Below are 23,760 nucleotides of genomic sequence, written 5' to 3' on the forward strand. Positions count from 1 at the left end.
TCGTATAATCCTTCACGCAATCTGACGATAAAAGCTTATCTTATTTAGTATTAATATCTCGGAAAACTGAAGGCATTCCCTTCATTCCTTCTTACTTTACTTTTATCACTCACTGACCTTGATTAGATTAATCAGTCACGACGATTCTTGTGCTTACGTTTACAAGACAGTGAAAGCAAAGCGATATCTAAAGATAGGATTTCCAAAAATACTGCAAGATCGAAAATACACAAAATATTTAAGAATATTTTGGGTGCAAATATATTGCGCATAGGAAGGTACTCCTGAGTTCGGATTTCTTAAAAATTGTGTTACTATCTCTGCATCACTCCACGAAATGGCCGACATTTTTATTTATTTATTTATTTATTTATTTAGACCCAGCAAGCCACCGCCAGGGTGTGTGGTAGAGGGCGAATACACACCAGAATAATTTTACCCGAACATGACCCTACTGCGGTCGAACAACGTTATTATCATCCCTTATCATTGATGGAAAAAATGACATCTGGAATCTATCTGTTCTACACTTAATCTCTCTAGTTTTACCAGCATGATCTCTCCAACGTAGTACGATGGGGTAATAATATATTTTTAACTGATTTCATTTGAGAAGTGATAGGTCATACTTCTCGTGTCGATGGTTGTGCAATGAATTTGAGCAAGCATAATGGTGTCTGGCATATGCCCTGTAAAATATCGGATGTAATTAACGACCACCGTCCACAAACATCTACAATAGTAAATTATATTGCTCCTGTGTCGCCAGTGATTAGTTCTTCCAAACGAATGAACTTCGGAAATCCAATTATCTATATGTTAAAAAAAATGAAATGAAGGCAGTGAAACTTTAATTGACCTGTGAGCAAGAGAAATTCTGAATGGAATGAAATTGCTTTTCCGTCTGCAAAAAAAAATACCGGAATAAAATTTCGTTAAACGTGTGCATCAAAACTTATGCTTCCACTCAACTAAATGCGAGTGTTTGAACAAGAAAATAATTTTGGCCATTACTTAAATATTATTACGGAGAAAAAATTGTAACTTACGATGCCTTGGTCTCCGGAATGATAATTGAGATACGGTGGCTCGTGATTAAAATATCAATTTCATCCGAGACTACCCTCCACCGAAGTTTTTATCCAAAACTCACTAAGAGGACATAAAATGTGAGCGCAGAAATAAAACATTAAACGCCCATATCGAGTCCATTCGCATGTGATTCAAGGAGAGGATATTACCATTATAAAAGTTTTCATTTGTATTCCGCGGACTTTAGACACTGTCTCGGCAGGAGCAATGACGCATTAGATTGTGGACCACCCAGATTTGGTGGGACCACACACTTTACGAAGCAATAAAAATTGGCAATTCGGAATGAAGCTCATGCGACGAGCGAATGGTCAGTCCAAATTCGATTCGGAATTGGGACTTGCGATTCCCAATTCTGATCTACCATCGCACAACCCACGAATACTTCCTTTCCATTTGGAAATAGGAACGCACTCTGTACGCGGACCGCTGCAAATAGTCCGTCCCGAGTAAGGGCTAAAAGGGCGTGTCCAATAAAGATTGAATCACGGCAATGTTAGGGGCTTTAGAGCAAAGGAAGGGTTCGCAATCGGGTCAGTCGTATGCAAAAAAGATTACAGAACTCGTACTGGCGAGAACCGTAACTATTCCATTCTATAAGACTCCATTAAGAAGTTAGGTCCTTCGCTATAATTAGTCTTAACCTCATATTTTGCATGCAAAATAGTTTAGGCAAGTCTCATTTTACTTTAGTTAGAGTTCTTTTACGTTTACCCTATCAATAATTGGTTTTTAAGCATCAAATGACATGCTTGACACCTTTAATACTTAGTAACAACAATAACATCTTCTATAAATATAAAATATTTATTATTTGACAATACTGACAGAGATAACATGGTAGTTTTATTTATTTTTCCATGGTATGAGAAAGAAAAGCGGGTATGCCGAAATGAAAACGGGTATGAATCACAGAGCATTCTGGAAATAAGTATACAGGCAAGTATACAGGCCTGTAAGCATTAGTATAACCACTATATTGTTACTTCAATGGGCTTAACTACCGCCAACCTACGAGCGCGCAAATAAATAATTTCAATGTTTAAGTTAACCGAGTAGGTCATAACGAGTGTTGGATGTGCAGCTTTGAATCTCCACGCTAATTGTGGGACGGCTGAAAACTGTACAGACTTAAATTCGGATTAAATCGCGTTCCTAGATTTTCTTCCTTTTTTCACATTATTCATATTCAAAATGATTTTTTGAAGTAGCCCAATGTAGTGCCAAGATCAGCCAAAGTACAACGTATTAGATATTTTCCCCTCTGATATAGCAGTCTTGAAATAACGTCCGATGCAGTTATTGCTGATGCGGACCGCAGGAGCGGTAGGCAGTCGAAAAAACGCATATGGTTTAAGCACCGCAGTATAGTCGGTCGTGCTCGGCGCAGACGACTCAGCGGGAACGCATGTAGATGTAATCTTTCGCCAAAACCGCAACAACAAATGGCCCGTGAATGATGCTCCCGCGCTGGCACCTTCGCTCAGCCGTTTCTTCATCCTTCCCACGGACGAAACCTCAACGGACCCCTTAGTTCTCTCACTACAATTAAAGAACTCTTCCGTAGCTTCACCCATCATACTTAATGGAAAATACTTACATGCCTCCAGAAGCATATTATCTCAAAACATTACACCACACATTATAATGGACTGATTTTGATCGAAGGAAACAAAATATAAATAATCTCCAAATCATCGTATAGACCAACGATTTCATCGCCCGAAGACAAGGAAACGTTACCAAAACGATATAACCCCATCAAAAGTCGTTAAATTTTATTTTTTAAACATTGGAGCCGTTCCGCCAGGAAATTATATTAAGAAATCCACTTAGTTGTATTCCATGATGACAGCTACTCAAATTTCTACCTCAAAAGATTCGCAAGATTTCAAAAAGCATATAATAATACTTTTCCATTAATTTTGTAGTCGCATAGTATGTATAAGCACACCTAATAAGGTTGACGAAAACGAGATGTCTGTAATTGACCAAGCCTCAATAATCGACCCCATCCTCTAACCTTAGATGTTAAGAAGGAGGGGAGTAGGCCACATTCTAACTCCAACCCTAAAAAATCATCTGTTTGTAAACGCACCCAGCTCAACATCCACGTCCGAAACAATGGTATAGCGGCCATGGGGACGAAATAAAGCACTTAAACTGGTGACAGTGACATTCGTCCGCAACGGCAATCAGTTGCAAGCTTAGGTTAAAGTAAAATAACCGCCAAAACGTACTTTAGAACGATAAAGAGGCTACGCATATTGGAAAACCCATCCAATAGATATCATCGCATACCATAAAATAAGATTAGTTCAGAAGAAGCAAATTACGATTAAAATCTAAATTTTAGATTTTTAGGAAAATAAATTTCTAACAAACCCAACATCACCTGATGCCACTTCTTTTTTAGGGAAGCCAGCTTTGGAAACTGAAGCTTTGGGGGCACAAAGTGACTCTGACCATCCGAACAACGAATTTTCAGTGTGGATGAATAATGGTGCTAAAAGATTATCTAGAAAATTTACCAAATAGCCGAACACAATTCACAAGATTCTAAGGGCTGATCTTGGCGCACATAAACTTATAATAAGCCAATATTAGTCCGGGAAAAAGTTTACCGAGCAGGTTGTAAAGCATTACGGATAAATGCGGCGAGTAACATCATTGGAATCAATGACGCCGACGTTCTATGCGGCAGGATGACAAATTCGTTCCTTTTTGCCAAATTGCAAAATCAATTAAATGCAAAAATTTCCCTCGCTCATGCCCCTCCTCGAAAGAGGGGGTCGTGAGAGCAAGGGGGCGAAATAAGAGTATCAAGGGGTCGTGTGAAGGTGGGGAGGTGAAGGCTCGAGCTAGAGCGAGAAAAAGCGTTCGTTTTAAGCACGCACTCAATTCTCCACAACCGAGAATATATTTTTTCTCCGACATTTCGCTTAATGGAATCTGCAAATTATACTTTTTTCATGAAACATTCGAACCGTTGCCGAATCGAAGTTTTTTTTGTCCCCGAGAGAAGCAAAAAAATGCACGAGCCACGAAATCAACTCCCGAAATTAATATTTGCTGTCGTCTCGAACCTGACGGAAAAAATATTCTGGGCAAGTTTGCTGAGAGGGCCAATATGAACATCAAAAATACATAAATGGCAAGAGGGAGAGAGGGCTAGTAATAAATAAAATGCGACTTAATCCTAGCAGTCCCACTCGTAAACCATTGAGGCCGATTAATGTCCGATTTTTTTAATCACGCTACTAATTTGCTGATTACAGTAAGATTGAGACTTGATTGAAGTCATCTCTGGAGGTAGTAGGATTCACAGGAAAAGCGAACTGAGCAATGCATAAATCGTGCATTAAGGAAAAATCGATAACAGGCAATAGCCTTTCATTGAAAACAAAATAAATACTATGACGGTCATATTTAAAATTAACACTGATTGCAACATAAATATGTCATTTCAATAACCGTTTTACGCTACTTGAGAGTTCGCAATGAGCGCTGCAGTGGGCATCACGAAGGAGGATGTCACAAGACCATTATCCCAGTCACTAATAACTCAACACTGGTATCGAAGAAGAAATTTCCATTATATTAACAGGCGCTTGTTTACATTACAGAGTAAGATAAATTAAGTAAAATACAAGAAAAAGTACGAAGGGTGAGCAGAATTAATTTCATTATGATAAGATACACGTATTAAAACTATAGTCGAAGCATTAAATTATCCACCATACTCCACAATGGCCACGATGCAACTCGCTACATTGACTGCGTTGAATACGAAAATTGACTGCCATAATAAGTTGCAGTCCAATTTGGTTTTACAGCTCTTCTAATAATAAATATGTATATCAAGAATATCTACCAAAAGGAACGGAAAATTTCTCGTTATTTTCCAACTTACAATAGCATGAAAGCAATGAGTTAAATATTCGACGGTGATGCTCTCAAATAATAATGCATTAAAACTTTAAACGCTCCATGAATTTCAATTGAGTACCCTGGTGCAAAGGGTAAAATAAAACAAAACTATAATCAGCACCTTAGACAATATTATTTAATATCACTTAGCTAATAATGGTCAAAAGTAAACCACCATTTGTAGGATCTGGAAATTCGCACCTAAGTAAAAAATATAGTAATAATGCCCAGCAAGGCTGACTGAACGTTTTCTGGATGGTCATGTGTATGTGCGAGTGAGATAAAACAGGAAGAAGAATTACAGTTATGGAATATCGAATCAAAAATGCTAACTGGTAAGCAGTCGCCACCAATACTTCACCTTGTTATCAGAATAATCTTCAATAATAAGAATTACCTCGAGCAGCGCACAGCTGGTGAATATAATCCGTTTTCAATTATACATAATTCAACAAAAATATTCCCTCTCCTCTAAAATAAGGAAGTTTCACTCACATTTTTCAAATGACCCAGCATTAGATTAAAGTGAATTAAATCTGTGGCATTTAGCTGATTATTATATTTCTGGTATCCGGAATTTCGAGAGAAGAGCATTCACACATGCGAACGTGGTGTTCGGAGGATTAGAAATGACCAAAACTGAAACATAATTATTTATAAAGAACAACAAGAAATTATGTTTTAACAGATCAAGGGGAACAGTGAGGCGATCCCCGACGAGCCAACTTTCAGCAAATTACACAACTAGCATTTGTCAAAGTTTCTCAGTCTAATCCTGCGCCCCGACACGCCGGGGCGCAAGATTAGACTCGTCGCGACGCAGTAAGATGCATGGGCATCACTCGGGCTTTTACTTACATCTAGCATACTAGATCTAAATATAGTCCATCGATGTTCAGCACAATCCGATAGAACATGAGCATGGTATTTTTCCCGCAAAAGAAATATATAGCCAATTATCGGCTCGGTGCTCTTGAAATTAATTATTTAGACAGCCTGTCATTACATAATATCGGTCACGTTATTCATTCAGGGCACGCCACTTTGCCATGACCTCCCATTCTTATTCCTCGGGACCACTTCGTCATAATTATCACTCCTCGAAACTCCCAGAGAAGACAAAAACTTGGCCACAGGCAGGCGACGAACCCCGTTCTCGCCCATCAAAGAACCTCTTCTCTAACGCTATCCACTCAACCAGATAACTGGTCTCGAGGCGGGGCAATGGGTGGGGGGTTGAAAATGGTAAATTAAGCCCAGAGGGAGATAATGGAAAACGGGAGAGGGTAGCAGAGGGGTGGTTGGGTGGAGAGGGAAGCAGTCGAAGGAGGAAGATGATTAAGGAGAGAGACAATGAGAAAAGGAGAGATAGAGAAACCGATAGAGAGAGGACACGTTCTTGAGACCGCCTGATTCCCTGGAGCTGTGCGTGCATCGATGTCGTCTTTTCGGTGCCCAATTGTATACATAAGTTCTGGAACGTCGGGCGTACAAATTACTTATAGACTAACATCCGATAATACAAGACGATATTAGGCACTTGTGGCATAAAAAAAGAATAGGTCACATTGCAACAAAGAAATTATAATAGGGCATGATTTGATTGAAACTGAAATAAACTCCTTATAAAAAAAAGATTTAAAGATGTGTTAAACAAAATGAACATAATCTAGGAGAAAAAAGTGTAATGACTACTCCAAAAAACAACTGTAATTTGATGAAATGAATGTAAAAACCGATCACAGTAAGGCATAATTGAAGCAAGAAATTGCGTGGAGATACAGGTAAACGGAGTAAGTAGTTATAGAAGTCAAATCCTATCAGGGTAAATGGACGCTTCCAAGAGCAATTTCAGGGCTGTACTATGCTCTACATATTACATTACATATACACAAACACACACCCTTCGCTGATTATGTACGCACAACGTTGAGCAGCGAAACATTCACAAAAGTACATAGATGTAACAACTACTGGCACGAGTTTATTCATTCTGCTTTCTCACAGTTCTCCCTGCGGATATTTGTGAAAATGCTTAACCTAAGGCGTCAAGGTTGTAAATTCACCACATTATAAAATCCCCGCAGCTACTGCCAAAGTCAGGAAATGCCACCCACACAAAATCTTGTATCTTGCATCGGCAGGACGTTCTTACACCCACAAAAGAAACTATCAACGTGTCACACCTGCCCCACAAACGTAACCAGTGCATCCAGGTGGTTGGGGCATTATCAGTTACCGAATTAATGGTGGTTAATGTTTAAAAAGTCTATGTAAAATAACAACCTTAAGAATGAGTGACATTGGTGACTCCTTTCGAAAATAATGAGGGTTTTTATTCAAAATATGGCAGCGATAGGAATTTTCCGTGAAGTTTCACGTACTCCCTGTTCTAGAAAACATGGGGAACACAGACACTTAAAATTCCCCATCGTCGAATTCGCAGGCGGCCCTCTTACTGCTACTACCTTACGCATCCTACAGCATCTACCTACAGCTACACGGACACATCGCGGGCCAAATAGACCCAACGCAGAGGCAACTGCCGTCCCACCATCGAAGCATCGCAACATACCACGGCTTTGTACGAGGGATAGAGGGCCCTCGGAGGACGGCCTGGGAAGGAGAGGAGGAAAAGTTGCGGGGGTGGAGGAGAGGGAGGGAGGATGGGGAGGGAGGGAATAAGTGTGAGAGAGGAAAGGAAGGATACAAGGAACGAGGGAAGGAAGCGGTGACGACGACCTTCAAGAACGGCGACGGCGGCAGCCGAGGGAGGAGCGGGATAAAGGGAAGGGGCGAGGGGAGAGGGGTAGTGCCCCCCCATCCCACCCCGTCCCGGCCATCCCATTCTGGGGTGCCGGAGGATGGGAGGAGGATAACAAGGCGAAGGAGGTAGCGAGGAATGGGTGTGTAAGGGGGGGGGGGAAGCGAGTGGGACGGACGGTCAGGGAGAGAAGGCGGTTCGGCTGGGCCACGGCGTCTGGCTGGATCCAATGGATACGAGGGGAATAAAAACGGGGAGAGCTTAGGACGAGTTCTGTACCGTACGCACGTGTAATAACTCGTAGCACTGAGGAATAATGGCAGCGACTTCGACCATATGGACTGGCTCCGCAATGTAACTCCCGAGAAACAAGAGCAGGTACTCTGAATGGCTATCAACCAAAAGTTTTCTGGCAATTACCAAGGAAATATGGCGTTTATACTCACAGTTTTATTTGCTCCATTTAGCGATTAGAATTGGCAGTGGTCTGACAATGACTAAAGAGAGTTATGGTTGAGAAATATGTCCAAAATCAATAAAAACTAAAAGCTACTTTCCTAATACCAAATCGAGTTCTGATTGCTGACTGCTAAGTATTCCTTTCTCTTAAAACCCACCGCTAAACCATAATTCTACCCAAAATAGTCCGTGCTGGGAAACGGCAGTAACATTGGCTGAATTTCATGTGCGCAGAAAACAGAGCAGAGAACTCAGGCCCGTGTAAAAATTGGTTGCTGATATAATTACGCAAGTAAATGAGGGGTAATCCATCTCATGAGTCAAACACATCGGAGGAAAAGAATATCCTAGAGGAATTAGGCCAAGAGGGACCAGGCATATTGGAGTAGGAAACATAAGCTCCATTTTTCGAGTACCAGCTCAACTTTACCACCTACAAGATATCCCTTGATTTTCTCACAGGTAAATGAATTTCTGTTTATCTCGAGTAGTAGCAGTAGTTTCAGGAGAGGCGACCAAGAGCTGAGTTCATTTGCACCATTAGGATGGACAGGAAAGGATGAAGAGAAACCCGGCGTCGGCATAAGCCTACCCTTAACTAAAGGCGCCCAGGGGTCCGCAGCTTAACGTCCCATTCGACGGAGGGCGTACTTACTCGAAGTACCCTCCACAGAGCACCTCAAGTACGATCGGGATACCCTTGAAAAATATCTGCGGCAGCCGGGATCCGAACCCGGTTTATCTTGAAATAACAATAAGAAAACCTACCTAGAAAACCATTTCATCCACCGACACACAGATGAGATTGGGTCCTGCTCGAGTCACGGTATAGGAGGCTATTACATAAAGACAGCAGAGAAACCTAAATTAGAAGACGACCCGCTACCACTCACCGAATTCCACCACAACCCATCAATGGACTCACGTTCGAGGTATTTAAAACCATTTCGGTCGCAATCCCGAACGGCCAATCATGGAAGAAAGAATGCTGCACTTGACTCACCCCAAGTTCCTACACCCAATACCGAGTTCTTATCTTACCATTTCTTCACCGCCACGTTCCCTGGCTAAGAGATGATGAGACTTGGGTCTTCTTTTCTCTACCTTCTCCCGCCACAGCAGCCACCCTCAATATTCCATCACCGCCCATCCACCTGTCCACCTTGAGGCGGCCAGAAAATACTCTATCATCCCCAATGGGATTGGGTGGGAACCAAAAAAAATATATACCTCGTCGAGAAACAAGAGGGCAAACAACTCGACACGCACATATACGCCCTCGACACAATTCTATGGCTCTTGAAAGACGTAAAAAAACAACAATCACGGAAGGCAAGGAATTCCGATGCTAGACCATGGAAACTTAAAGGTTTTCGCCTTCCTAATACCATCCGGATGAGTTCCTGGCAGATAGTGATGCGATAAAATAAGGCTATTATCTGCCTTCAGATAATTTTTTTCCCTCCGACCTATTTAATAAAATGATCTTTCCCCATTTTTATTAGCAAAGAACGAACGGTTTAACCTTATTCTTTTATCCGTCACTTTAGGCAACGGAAATATTTCTATGTTATTCGAATGAAATAACATGATTGTCTCATAGACTCAACTGTAAAATGCTTGATTGTAAAAATTGATACTTAGCTAACATGGCAAAGTAAATATATTATACATTATGACATACCCTTCGATAACTTTTAAAGTTTGTATGCAGTAATTTGAGAATAGACATCTTAATTTTAGAACAGACTAATAGAATACATTCAGAAAGTCACCTCTAAATGTTCAAATATTATTTTTTTTAAATACGAGTATACTTTATATTCCACTAAATCACGGTGGAACTATGAAGAAGCTGGCGGAATGCCCACATTAGCAGTGCATCTATTAAAAAGTTCATTCATATTAATACATTTAAATCACAGTGTGAATGTAAACGACATTTGCGTATTCTATCAGAAACTCCCACGAAATTGACGTGATAGAGCAGCATAGGAAATGGAATACAAAATAAATATGACACCAGCCAGTTCAGAAGTGACAGAGAACATTTCCGAATCTTAGGAATGTGAGAACGAAAATTTGAACTGCATCTATACACTTGCCTCGCTAGACAGGAAGAGGCTGACTCAAGAGACCGCGTGTTCTAATCCCCATACTATCTCGAATGGTCATGAGTGATCTTTCCAGATTGTGTCAATATGTTAAGCGCTAACGTTTATCACACACAGGAACACATCCGACGTGATCAGCTCAACTTTGATTTCAACTCTTCACTCACGTACCAGCCTAACGCGTGACCAAGAAGTCCTAAACAAATGAGATAAATGCGGATTTTCCCTAATCGGATGCTAATTACAAGGGACGAGGACGGGAGTGGGGGGAGCCTCGCTCCTTAACCAGTGGCCACGCGCGGGAGGTCGGCCACTTAACCGCCTAAAAACGATCAACACCCGCGGGCATTCCTTCCGGTCACCCGTCCGCACATGGAAAAGGAAGAACCGACAACCGTCGCCGACATCAAACGCGGTCTTTTCCGGGCCAGGACCAGTCGGCAGGGGGAGGAGGAGGAGGGGAGGTGGAGGCGGCGGCAAAAGCGGGGAGATCCCCAAGTCAGGCGGGGGCCTTCCCACACCGGCAACCGCATCGGCGGAACGCTCTCGCGCGTAATTAGGGCCGGCCATGAAGAATGCGTAATTGACGTAATGGCCGTGGCTGGTGAACCTTTGGGAGGTGAGAGAGGACGGTTCGGGAGGAAGGGAGAAACGGAGAGTCGTTTAATACTTCATCTCCTCCTCATCGCGGCTTTAAGTGGGCTAGCCGGCGACTGGGTGGGGGGCGAGCGGAAAGACGGGGGAGGAGCGTGGGCAGTCACGCACGAAGCAGGCGGAAACACGTAAATATAAGACTCATTGGCACACATACACATGAGGAATGCAATGTGGGTCCCTCGGGCGGCCTTGAGTGAGGGATTGAAGAGCAGGCGATGTGATTATATCAAAACAAGGGGACTCCTGGCAAGCTTCTTGGAAGCTGGCAATCGCGAGACCGGGCGCATATTCCATCGGCCTGGCCTACCCTTAACATGTTCAGCAAACTTGAGCACCAGGGCTATTAATTCTTCCGAAGATTAATTCTTCACCTTCAAATTCTTAGTTCCGCTCTTCAATGAATTCCCTCACAAATGCATTACTTATCACAGGAAATGTAAGTTTTGCCAAGCAGCGAGTCTTCTATCATGGGGCTGTTAACGCTTCATTTCCTTATGGTTTCCTCGGAAAAATCATAAGCAGAGTGCGAATGGGCGTGGAATTAGAGGGCTATTTAGGACTATATATTCGATGAAGAACGACGATTCGAAGGAAGAAAGTAATTCGAATCATTTTGTTAAAAAAAATCAATTAGGTTTTTATAAATCCACCTATTATTAATACAGCTAGATTAAAAATATGGATAAATGAGATGGAATATGAAGATGACCGAATCGAATCTAAAGAAAACGGTATCTTGAAGAATCGAATTTAGGTTGATGTTATTAATCGAAATACACGCCATATTATAACAATAGATTTTGGAATGGGAAAAAATGGAATCGCACTTCTCTGGCAGAAAAAAAGAGTCCCCAAATATGATCATAGCGGTTGGCGCTCAACAGATGACTTGTAAGTGATTAACGTGCACGCCTACTTTGAGCTTACAGTAGACACACCTCCGAAATTCACAGTTCAACGTCAATCGGCGCCTGCCAACGTCAAACACGATCCGTCGTCAAGCACCAAGCCTGCGGACTGGTTAAGGGCAGAGAGAGCGATGGCCTGCGGCTAAATTTGAAACAAGTTGGGATCACCTGCAATCCCTTCATGCAAATGTTGCGCAGGTGGTATATTCATTCGCATGTGCTCCCCCAATTTGTTCGTGACAGGCGTGAAACCGAGGACAAAAGAGCGCTTGAAAAGGGAAAATTCAAGAGTCAAAAATTGCCCAACGCGACTTCTTAATTCCTCCTATAAAGCTCCGAAATGCTTTATCAAGTATTCCACGCAAGAAAGAGCAGAACCATCTTCTAACTGAAATTCTCGACTAATACACTGCCATATATATATTTTCGCAATCTAAGTTATAATCCGAAACATTTGTTCGTATTTCGGAGTCCGGAATGAATACTACCATTCACCATTAATCAGTATATTTAAACACTGCACCTCACCTTAATAATGTCAGAGATAATTAGTATCGGATTTAGGAATCAATGGGAATACGTACATTAAACATCTAGGTCGCGGAAAAATAAATATAAATTGCTTCCTCGCTGTATAACGTCCTCGTAAAACATATACGTATCGCATACATACACCTACAGCTCTTACGAAGATTGATCACACAAGAACTCTTGATTCTTACCGCACTTCAAATGAGTCAAAGGCTAACAGTTTCAGGCTTAACTTGGTGGAATTCTTTCATGGTGAGGGTGAAAGAAAGAGAAAAAACAACTTTGCACTTCCACACACTTTTTAATATAACACGACCATGGTTTCGATGATGCGCAGCATCGAAACCATGGTCGTGTTATATTAAAAAGTGTGTGGAAGGGCAAAGTTGTTTTTTCTCTTTCTTTCACCCTCACCGAGTCAAAGGCTGTTTACTTTAGCACAGCTCAATATCTGCCATCACTAGCAGCTACCACAGTTTGCCCTATCTATAACCTAAATCGTTATACGTGCACAACCATCGAGTTGAGGATACTCTAATAAAGCATGAACACAATTATACTCATCCAAAGACTAATTGCCATATATAACACTGTCAATTGCATATAACTCAAAAATTGGACCGCTGAAAAAAACACTGACCATTTCACCGCAAATCTACCTCACGACGAGAGAAATTTTCACCGTCGCTACGTGCATTCTAAGGTTGCGGACGCAGTAATTCTCCCAGGGGCCACGCTTTAGGAATTTAAATACACGAATCGAGAAAATTATTCGAGGTCTGGTTCTCCCCGCTGCCGATTCAAAACCAGAAGCCCGGCGAGGAAAAGAGAACGCTTGGAGTCTACCCTCGGAGACTATAATTACATGTCACTTATCCGGTCGTTATCCTCAAGATTCCACTTGAAGAAATAATAACAGTGGACCGGTGGTATTTATAGGGAGTAGATTACCGTGCACTGCGCGCTTAAACCGCGTCATTCTTCGGGGATACCACGCTAAAGATGTGCGTGGACGGGGAGCGGATGGTCTCGAATCACTCTCGAAAGCCAGAATTTAATATCGAGAAATTAACGAACGTTTCGATTATTCCATAGCGAATACTCAAAATGCTGTCAGAGTGGTCGACATTATCCAGGTGGGCCCGGACGTGAATAACCGGCCGGAAGACCTAGACGGTATACTTCAAGAACCTCTGAGGATATTTATATACGCAAGCACACACAACTTACGAGGAAAATTATCCACGAGGAACAATCATACGCAAAAGGCCATGGGGAGGAGACGAGATGAACGACTGATATAGCAGGAAATTATAACCCAATCGCATTCGCCGATCATCAATCGTGAAGACGAATTCGACGATTTGCACCGGAAAAAAACAAACGGTAGGAAACGAAGCTGCATGAAATTCTTCAGCATTTTATTTCGCTGGAATAACTGACTTCAGCCATTCGATGAGCAGCTGCACACCAATGACTCCATGCATACGGCTTGCTCACTATAAAAACTTTCACTGTTTTAGAGGCAGATGCTTACTACTGAGCGCGCCAGCCCTTTCTTCACCTTGTTAAAAATTTTATTCTCATGGTTATGGAGCTATAGCCTCTATTCACAAGTACATACCAACAAATAACGCATGCACTTTCGCACACAAGTACTACGGAGGAGTAACGGAAAACGTAGCACTTTGGCACAAAATTCACGATCCTATCCGCTAGTGAATTTTCAAGTCAAGCCATAACGCAAACGCAAACGAAAGATGCGAGGACTTGAGGAGAATATGATACACGCTAGCGATTTCGATTTTAAGTCGTTTAGGAAACATGCCATTCATTAAAAATTATTTTTCCGTGAATTTAAGTTACACTAATGGCAGAAACAGTATCAAAAGTGCCAATATGCGAATTTAAGAAAATTCGCGATATTGCTCTACCGAGAGTGACTATAATCTTGCAAATTCAAGCTGCAAAATATATTAATGATACATTGTTTCCAAAAAGGGTCTTTAATATATATACAGATACGTTGTGAGGATATCGAATTTCACATCAATAAACATCGATAACAAATTATTGTAGCTTACATCACTCTCTAAGAAGTCAAAAAAGTACATTTCTGCGAATGGTCAAAATTTCCTTCATTCACCACCATCTTAAGGGGAAAATGACGCTGCCCATTGACAAGAGAACATCGATGTATCGAAACTTTGGCAACATTCAATTTACACCACATAGCGAATCGAAAACTCACAGCCCAGCCGATCTGTCTCTCAGAAGCAAAGAAAAAAATGTAGACATTCAGAGAGGGTTGCGAGGTCAAAGGGAGAGCGAAAAGGTAGCACCCGGAAACTTTCTCACAACAGAACTTAACTTGAAAGAGAATTTTGAGGTAGGTCGGCAGAAAAAAAATCTGGGATTCGAGATAAATTATATTCTCGGAAAAAGCCACCTCGTACCTCTGTCAGGCGTAGGTGGATGTTGAGGGGGGAGTTCGAATAAATGAGAAAAGGGGAGCAGAGGGGGCTTTACGAAAAGGACAAGAAGAAATAGGCCAAAACTGAGAAATGTAGTCGGAGCATTGGAAATATGAAAGAGTTTGATCCTTTCAAACTTATAAGGGAACATTCTGATTCGCTGCCTGGCAATGTTTTGCCCAGCCATGTGCCCCTACTCTACTAGACAAGAAACAACAAAAAATGGTGGAATCCACAAACAAAGTAGCATTAGTTGTAGTGGAAGGAGGCCGAAAGTGAATAACATTAACTTAATTCGAAGGTGGAAAGTGCCCCCTGAAGGATACTTTTACGCCAACGCGGTGTTTAAATAGAGTACTCAAAGATCAGTGACATTCAAGAAAGTCGAACGATGGCACAGAATTGGGCCGCATATTTCTACAGCCAATGCGGTAATAAGGAAGAAGGCTCGCATTATTTTTTTAAAGTTTAGTTTGAGATATCCAGTGCTAACCAAAATGAAGAGGCACGATCGTTAACCAAGAACACCACGCAAACGTTTGAGTCTTAAAATCACTTCAAAGTTTTAACTACGGTTATGTCATAAAAAGCCGGAGTGGGGAGGGAGGAGCCTCTGAAGACATTCGGGACAGGTCATCAGAGGGCCTTTGATTTCAGAGAGGGTGGGCAAGGGTCAAGAGCATGCGGCGGGCGTCGCGTTGGATCTAAAGGCGTCGAGGGTGCCTCTCACTAACAGACTATCCCAGTGCATTAAAAAAATATCACAAGAAAAAGATGAAGAAAACAACGAGCCGTCTCCGAGACACCGTCCCCGAGATCCCCCCCACCCATCACCTGCCCAGAACCACCCGCCCCACATTCCCCACTTGCGCGGTCGAGCATTTCATTTGTTTTTCTCTGCATTTCGCTCTCGACCGTCGAGGAGAAGCAGTCCCTCTTTTAGAAGGCGAACATTGGAGACAGGAGGATGGCGCAGAGAGGCTTTTTTGAAGAGGGTGGGGAAAGAGGAAATCCTGTGTGGGGAGAAGGAGGAGGAGGAACGCTGGTTGAGTTGCTGGGGGTGCGGAAAGGCAGGGGTCGTGGGAGTGCTGAGAGTTGGGTGGGCGGATCGCAGTGCAGGAGGCGTGACTCGCCGCTAATTGCCACCGGAACGGGAGGTGAGGGGCGGCGGGTGCATGCGTATCGGCCGCAGAGGAATGAAGTCAAGGAGGGGGATGAGGGAGAAAAGGAGAGAGAGAGAGTGAGTCTTCCGTCACAGACGCGAGACCGGGGGCCAGTTTCTTCAGCGTATAAGTGATTTGCAAGTCCACCTAGTTTACCTATGCAAAGTCTTCTAATAAGTGTGGCAATAAGTAATACAATGTTCGCTAATTATAAAAAACAGCGAAAATGCAGTAAGATCTCGGGACCGATCCCGGGATACATTGATTCGAGAACTGAACAAAATACAGGGAGAAGCTGCCAGTACGTGTTCAACTTCCATGAGAGAACTCCACAGAATCGCAATCCCTACGTCACCCGGGATCGGAGCCAACAGAGACTCGAAGAGTCACCGCTAGATTAAACTATGATTACAAAAGTTTCAATCGTGTGACTCCAAACGCTACACTGATGAAATAATTGCACACAACACTGGTAGGTTTCACAGTGATGACGAAAATAGAGAAATATTCGCCTCTGGTATTCTATTTTCACTCAAAAATACACAAATCAATTACAAAAGATTGAAAAATTAACAAATTATTTTAATCCTACCTTTAGATTCTTATTCTACAATATTTTAGAGAGAATATGGATATATCGTTTCGTTTCTCGAATGCGTGATACTCCATACCATATTTGTACCACGTCCACGTGGCGTAGACTGCAGTGACTTCTACCTCCGAGGAAAGTACTCAATGACCGAAGTTGGATTTTCCACTGATAAGACCCAATTCTCCGCATTTCACCGAAATGCATCCCCTTCTTCTTGACTTTAATTACACAATTGGAACTAATTATAGGTAAGAAAACGTACGGAGAATATATAAAATCTCATGGAAAATGTATTAAGTTTCAAAATAAATTTGTCTGAACTTTTATTCAAGCTAAGCATTAAAATGAAGTCTTGAAGTGTAATGAAACATTCAAGTATCCAAATGAATGAGAAGTAATTGAGTAACTCCATGGACAAATTGAATTATTCGTCGGTTAACTCTAACTATTGGAGGTAAAACAGTCGCGAACCAATTCTGCCTTGGTTACGTTCAACTGAATCCCTAGTTATCGAATTTTCATGAAGACAACTACACGCATCTATTCGTCTTGATCTACTCACGCGATGCCTTGAAAGCAGACTAGTTCTTACCAGTTGAAAATTTCTCCGCGAATAGAGGAGGGAGTAGGAATGGACGAAGAGCCGCAAGGAAAAAAAACGTAAGAGGATTTGTACAAGCAATGCGCTTAGCCCGACCGAAACAAGACGGGAAGAGAGAGGGGGAAAAATGGACCTGGAGCCGTCCGTAATTTCCCAGAATTGGGTGGCAACGGTTGGAAAAAAACAAGGGGGGTAAACGGGAGGGAGGGATGGAAGTGCTAGCTATGGTGCAGGGAGAAAGGGTAGAGGGTGAGGAAAACCGAGCACGGTAGTGTGCGCGCATGCGGCGAACGTCGCGGCATTGTCGGGACAAAAGGGTGCGTGGGCGGGAGGGTAGTAGAGGGGTGGGACCAAAAGTACGCGGACGCTGTGGAATGGGATTAATTACGGAGCGCCCGATGCCCTGACCCTCCACTTTTACCACCCTCTCCCCCTCTACATAACCATCCCCTCCTTTCCACTTTCCCTCACGGGGGAGTCATTAAAACTCATAATTGCTCGTGGATTGATAATTCGGTAATTTATTCTGAGGAGATGCCGTCACTCTCCCTTCCTTTCTATACCCCCTCCATCCGACGCGCGCACACCGAAACCCCACGTCGTTAGGGACGCGCGTGTAACAGGCACGCGGCATCAGAAAGCGCCTATCAAACTCGCATACGGATGAAATGGAGGAGCCGTCAAGACCCGCAGGCTAAGAAAAAAACCGACTCGTTTACCGAGGAAAAACAAACTTTTTTAATCGCTGTTATCGAGAGATAAACGATTGTTCATCGTCCACGGGCCATAGATAACGTCCATATATCTTCCTCCCCCCTCCCGAAAACAGCGGATCAAAGGAATCCAGTGCGAACAAAATAATGATTTCGCGGAACGTTGAAAATGAGTCGGACTCACCTCGGTTTTCCGAAAAGCGACTGGGGAAAAAATAAACCTCTCCTAATGACATTATTTCGCAATTAAAAAAATCCCCAGCGATCGCATTAATTATTGAATAATTTTAATCCACACAGAGAGGAAATGAAATTTAATTGACGCAAGATTTCTTCAAAGCATCATGCAGTTTTTGATGCCTGCGGTTTTAAATTCGCTTTAATCACTCGAACGTAAACGGTTAACGAAAGAGAAATTATCGCACGTTGCAAATACAGCGAGGCACGCCGGAATTTTGAAAAGATTCACAAGTGCCGTTCGAGTAACTTTGAATTTAGGGATATTTTACCACAACCGTGGCGGCAGTAATTAAATATGAGATAAATAACTTGCAATTATGCAAACGTAACCACTGTAATCGAAATAAATATATTACCTATTGTTACATTTACACGATTATTTTTCGGTAGAAAATTACGCTTCGCAATTTTCAAAGATAAATCTCCGATGTCAAATTCAAGATGCACCCGCAACGTAATATCCAAGCAGAGAGTATTCCTAAATATTCATTTTTATGTCATCAATTATGCATAATATGTAATAAAATAATTTTACCTAAAATATTAACCCCACATGTTTTCAAATTAAATAATACAGCAAACTGAGCAGTATCAAATTTGCTTCACAGGTAGGATATTTCCTTTAGTAACTCAATAAGAGTAATTAGAAAAAAAAGTGTACTTAAGGGAGTGAAGAAGGAATAGCTTACTAACAGCAACCCTTACCTCGATCCCTCAAAATTGTCCACTGCTGGTTTCGCGTTTGATTTGATGGGTCCAGAATACATTTCCCCTCCAGAGAAAAATGAAATGTTCATTATCTAGATCCTATGGGCACTATCATTACTCCTTCGCATAAAATTAATGCTCTTGTTATATAAAAGAGACCAAAATGTGGACACAGTTCACCGCGGTAGGCTCGAAGCTCCCCCGAAGACCCTCATATACAACAATGCTAAAATTTTATTCTCGCTAATTAACCTCGTTTTTGACGTCAGAACTATAGTCGCACGTGTTCCGAGGGGGTGTGTGTGTGCGGGCGTGTGACTTTCAAGGCGTGCGTGCATACAAAAAGCACACAGACGGCATGCAGCAGCAACGGGGAAGAAAGACCATGACGAGCAAAATTAATCCAGTTCGACGGTCGCGCATGAGAACCGGGGTGGGGAGACGATGCTCTCGAAACAGTAACTTTTAAGGGGACAAATTACATAACTGCCTTCTTTCAACGCGGCCATCCTTCTCCTCCCAGAAGGTCCACCCGTCCATCTCTCCCCTTCATTGTCCCATTGCGCCTCCCTCCTTTCAACCATCTCCTTCCTCGTCCGGCTCCCCCGTCCCCAAGCTCTCCTCACCCCCTTCTTCGATGACTCCAGCCCCTCCTTCCCCATTCCGATACTCCGTGCCCACAACTCTTGCCTTCCCCCCTTTTAACCCCACTGCCCCTCTTCTCTCATCACCATCCCCCCTCCGCCCTGTGCACGCGATTGCAGTCCTATAAATAAACTCCGCGGTGCATTGCCACTGCGTAAGTAATACCCGCGCGGTTCGGGGGTGCGCAGGGGTCTAGCCGAGAGGGGGAGACGTCCAATGAACAAGAGGAGGAAAGTGGGGGGGGGGACTGGGATGACTGCGAGTGCGATCGCGGGGAACGTGAGGAAGAGAGGAATGGGGCCGGTCAAACGTGGAGGGCCTCCGGAGAAGAAATCGCCGAATCACGGAGAGGAATACGCCTCTGGGTCCGAGATGGTGCGATTCGATGCACTCGAAAGTGATCACTTTCATTCAATCGTCGATGTTTTCGAATCGATTCACTTGAATCCGTCTCATCCCGAGCTGTCTCAAAATTTCCAGGAGACTAATCTGGACCGCCAAGAGTTTGCAGTTTTTGCTGAGATAATTAACGGCATAAATACTTGAAAGGGAGAAAAATAAATGATAAGAAAAAGAAATGATGATATTCTGACAAATAAGGATGGCTCAAATAAACGGAGAAAAAGTTAAAATAGGAGAATAAACAAGTGCTGGTGGAAGGTTTAGTAGGGTTTGGGTAAAATGAGTGTAGTAGTAGAGTTAACAGTTTCAGGCTTAACTTTGTGGAATTCCTTCATGATGAGGGTAAAAAAGAGATTGTGGAAGTGTAAAGTTTCTGTTCTTTTCTACCCTCATCATGCAGTAGTTGAGAGAATAGAAGAGCTGTGAAGGAGAGAGATGCATTTGCAAAACGATAAATTATGAGATGTAATTAAGAACTTACGTTACCTCATTATTAGAATACGTAAAACGTGAAGACTATAGATTAGCCAAGAAAAATTAGAAACTATGGAACGTGTTGCTTTGTGGTCCCGAAACCTGGCCGCTGAGTGACCAGGTTTCGGAACTAGAGGGTCTAGTCTTATGAAATGTGGACACAAAAAGAATGAAGGAAATAAGGAAGATGGATGGGAAGATAATTTTAAATATGGCAGGAGATGAAAGGCCAATTTTATACGCTATTGCCATAATCCATTACAATAAAAATAAACAACGCAAATATAAAGCCAAAAAAGGTAAAATAAGCAATCCTCGCCAAATGAAGACCGACTAATTTTACGCGCTGTTCAAAAACAAAATCACATTATTTCAGCACAGTAATGAATTCTGTAGACACAGGTAAAATCAACGGGGAATACAAAATTATTTTGCAATGAAATATTCTCACTACTTTTGGTCGAAAATACAGCAAAAATATCGTAACGAACGGACTGTCACAGTCCCACCGATATTACAATATTATTTTCCGACTTCTAGTCTAATATGTAATATTGATGGTCGATAATTTACGGGTGGCATTCAATATTTCACTCGAAAATAGCGTAGAAGCGTGAATATAGTATAACCAGAGACATACATTGTGAACTGGCGTGGGTGCCGATGCTGTGAATGTGAGATCAGTTAATGCGATGTAATACGGAGAAGTCTCGACTCAATTTTCAATTCCGCCGATAAATCGAGCCGACGCGCTGGCTGCATACGAAATAACTAAAACGTACTCCAGCATCCCGTTCGATGTTATATTCAGCGAGACTCGACCCCTTAATGGATTTCAAGTATCCATAATTCAAGCGTAAATCCATTCATTCAGTGTCAAGATAGAGAAATCACAAAATAATTCCATTTAATTTCTTTTGAGAATCCTTACAAGTAAATAAATCCCACGTTTCTACTTTTAACAAACAATTATATTCCAAATCACGATCTTTCGAACGAAACGCATGAATTACATGTATGTTGGTGCTTTTGCCCATGATAAAATCCAGCATTCACATTTAGGATTCGGGAGATCATTGTACTAACAACAGCTTACTTAGAATATGCCCAATTTCTCGAACACTTGCTACGAAACGGGTAGTAAGTATCTTCCCACAACTACTCTCCCCATGGAATTTCCATTCCGTCGACAGCATTCTTATTTAAAGACGAGCCGAATGAGATGAAAGAGCGGAAGGAACAAAATTTTCAATAACATCCATTTAACCCACAATGCGCGATAAATTAGCGAGAAAAATTATTGAACTCAGACTCTGAAATAATATGCATGGGGCCATTGCATTATGGCTAACAGTATGAGGTAAGCTAAAACTCACCAAGCAAGCAGAACAATGAATCTCAAACGAACTAGAGCGCCAAATGGCGCTCCCGCTAGGGATCCGAAGTTGTACTACCTGACTAACCTCACCAATGCACAATGAATCGGATATGCTTCCAGCAAATTCCCGTTAATACTGACCCGCGGGCAAAATTTTAACACACTACCCACGCCAAGCGGACCGCCTCAAAATGCTGACGCGACGAGACGGTGGGAAAGATATTATGATCAATAATTTAAGCGGGGCGATGCAGCTTTCGCCGTCTTCGGCTTTAGGCAGCCAGCAGGTCGATTGTTCCTCCAACGCATGCATGTCACGAGAGCAGACTCCGCAGCCTGGAGCGCGCGGCGCTCTTGAGAAAACAGTACTCGAGCTCCGTCGCGGTCTCAGCGACATTTTGGTGGCAACTCAATAGCCCGCCTATGATTGGTGACGGGAGAATACGAATTTTTGGGGTACTTATGGGGTTGTTCTGAATGACAAATAGAGAATGCTCGGTAATAATCACCCTTCCATATTCTATCCGAATGCATTTTACGACACTCTTATTATCACAATGAGCTGTCCAAAATTTTCCAAACTCTGATCAAAGGGTGTGACAATTGCAAAGAATATATACTCAACAAATTACTGTTTCTTACCCTCTGGAGAATATCCTGAAATCCTTGGATTACATCGTACATAATTTAAATAGCCCGTTATGCGACAAGACATTAATTAATTGGAAATTTTAAATTTGGATTCGCATAAAAAAGTAAAATATCATGTTCAATTAGAATACATTTTAATTGTGATAATTCTAAAATGAAAACAAGCACATCGAGTTAAATAGCTAAGAATTTCTACAATTATAATATGTTTACGCCACAGGAGAAATTGATAGTAGGTAAGACAGGACATATAGCACCGATGCGACAATCTTTGAAATTAACTGGAGAATTTCCATAAATGGAAATCATGTAATTGGAACAGCAGCACTAGGGTGGAAATCCTTCTTGTCACCGCGTGATGCGACATCTAATTTACGATAAACAAAGTGGACAACTTTATCAGATTTTAACATCAAACATTTTTAGGGGAAATTCCTGCTGCTATTAATATTTAAAAAGAGAATTTCTCAACTTATTTTTCCTGCGATGACCATCCATGTGTTTCACAGATGCACCAAACAAAGCATCAAAAATACCTTATTTATTTATTTTTAAATGAACTATTAATTTTAGATCCAAACATAACAGTTTTTTCTTTCCTACGCACACGTTTTATTGTACCACCTTACCAGCAGAGCGTGAGCAGCACGCAGAAGGAGTAACCCTGCAATTCAATGCAGGCAACACACCAAGATGCAAAAGATGTGAAAACGTCGAACACACAACCTCACTGAATTTAATAAAATAAAGATCTTCATCCATGGGCAACTCCCGTCAAACGGATGAAAAAAAATTAAAACGGAAAAAAATAGAGAAACGCTACTCACCGAAGACGGGGCTGAGTTCGGATCTGGAGGCATTCTTGGAGCCGGCCCCGCCGCTTCCACCGCTTCCGGAGAACCCCTGCCCTCCCAGCGCAGCGCCACTCTTCTCCTGCGGAGAGGGAAAGAAGAGGGGAAGAAACGGAAAAAGGAGCAGGAGCGAACAGAGATAAACAAAACGGGGAAAAAATTGGAAATTTTCGGGATGGCGGCGGGGAGGCAGGAATGTTGGAAATGAGCGGGGGGTATGGAGGGGGTTCCAGGAGGTCGAGGGTATAAATGAAGGGAGCAGCACGGGGTTGGGAAAGGAAGGGGAACCAAAATCCATTTTAGTGATGCTCCAAAAGCTTACAATAATCAGCCCCTTCGGTAAATAAAACGGATGGATGTGGGAGAGCACGGAATTGAATTCGCGAAAAAGAAATGTGAAAGGCTGCAAACGC

General features: G+C 42.3%; 1 protein-coding gene across 1 annotated transcript in view; it reads right to left on the reverse strand.

The window, feature by feature from the left end:
- LOC139687152 (protein pangolin, isoforms A/H/I/S-like) overlaps nucleotides 1–23,760 on the reverse strand; it is a 91,794-nt gene that overhangs the window by 44,883 nt on the left and 23,151 nt on the right. The window contains exon 2 of the mRNA XM_071584285.1: nucleotides 23,324–23,429. Coding sequence (XP_071440386.1) covers nucleotides 23,324–23,429 — 106 coding nt within the window. The remainder of the gene's footprint in view (nucleotides 1–23,323; nucleotides 23,430–23,760) is intronic.

This window comes from Hetaerina americana, unplaced genomic scaffold, assembly GCF_022747635.1.
Source record: "Hetaerina americana unplaced genomic scaffold, ioHetAmer1.1.p SCAF_17, whole genome shotgun sequence".
Taxonomy (NCBI): Eukaryota; Metazoa; Arthropoda; class Insecta; order Odonata; family Calopterygidae; genus Hetaerina; species Hetaerina americana.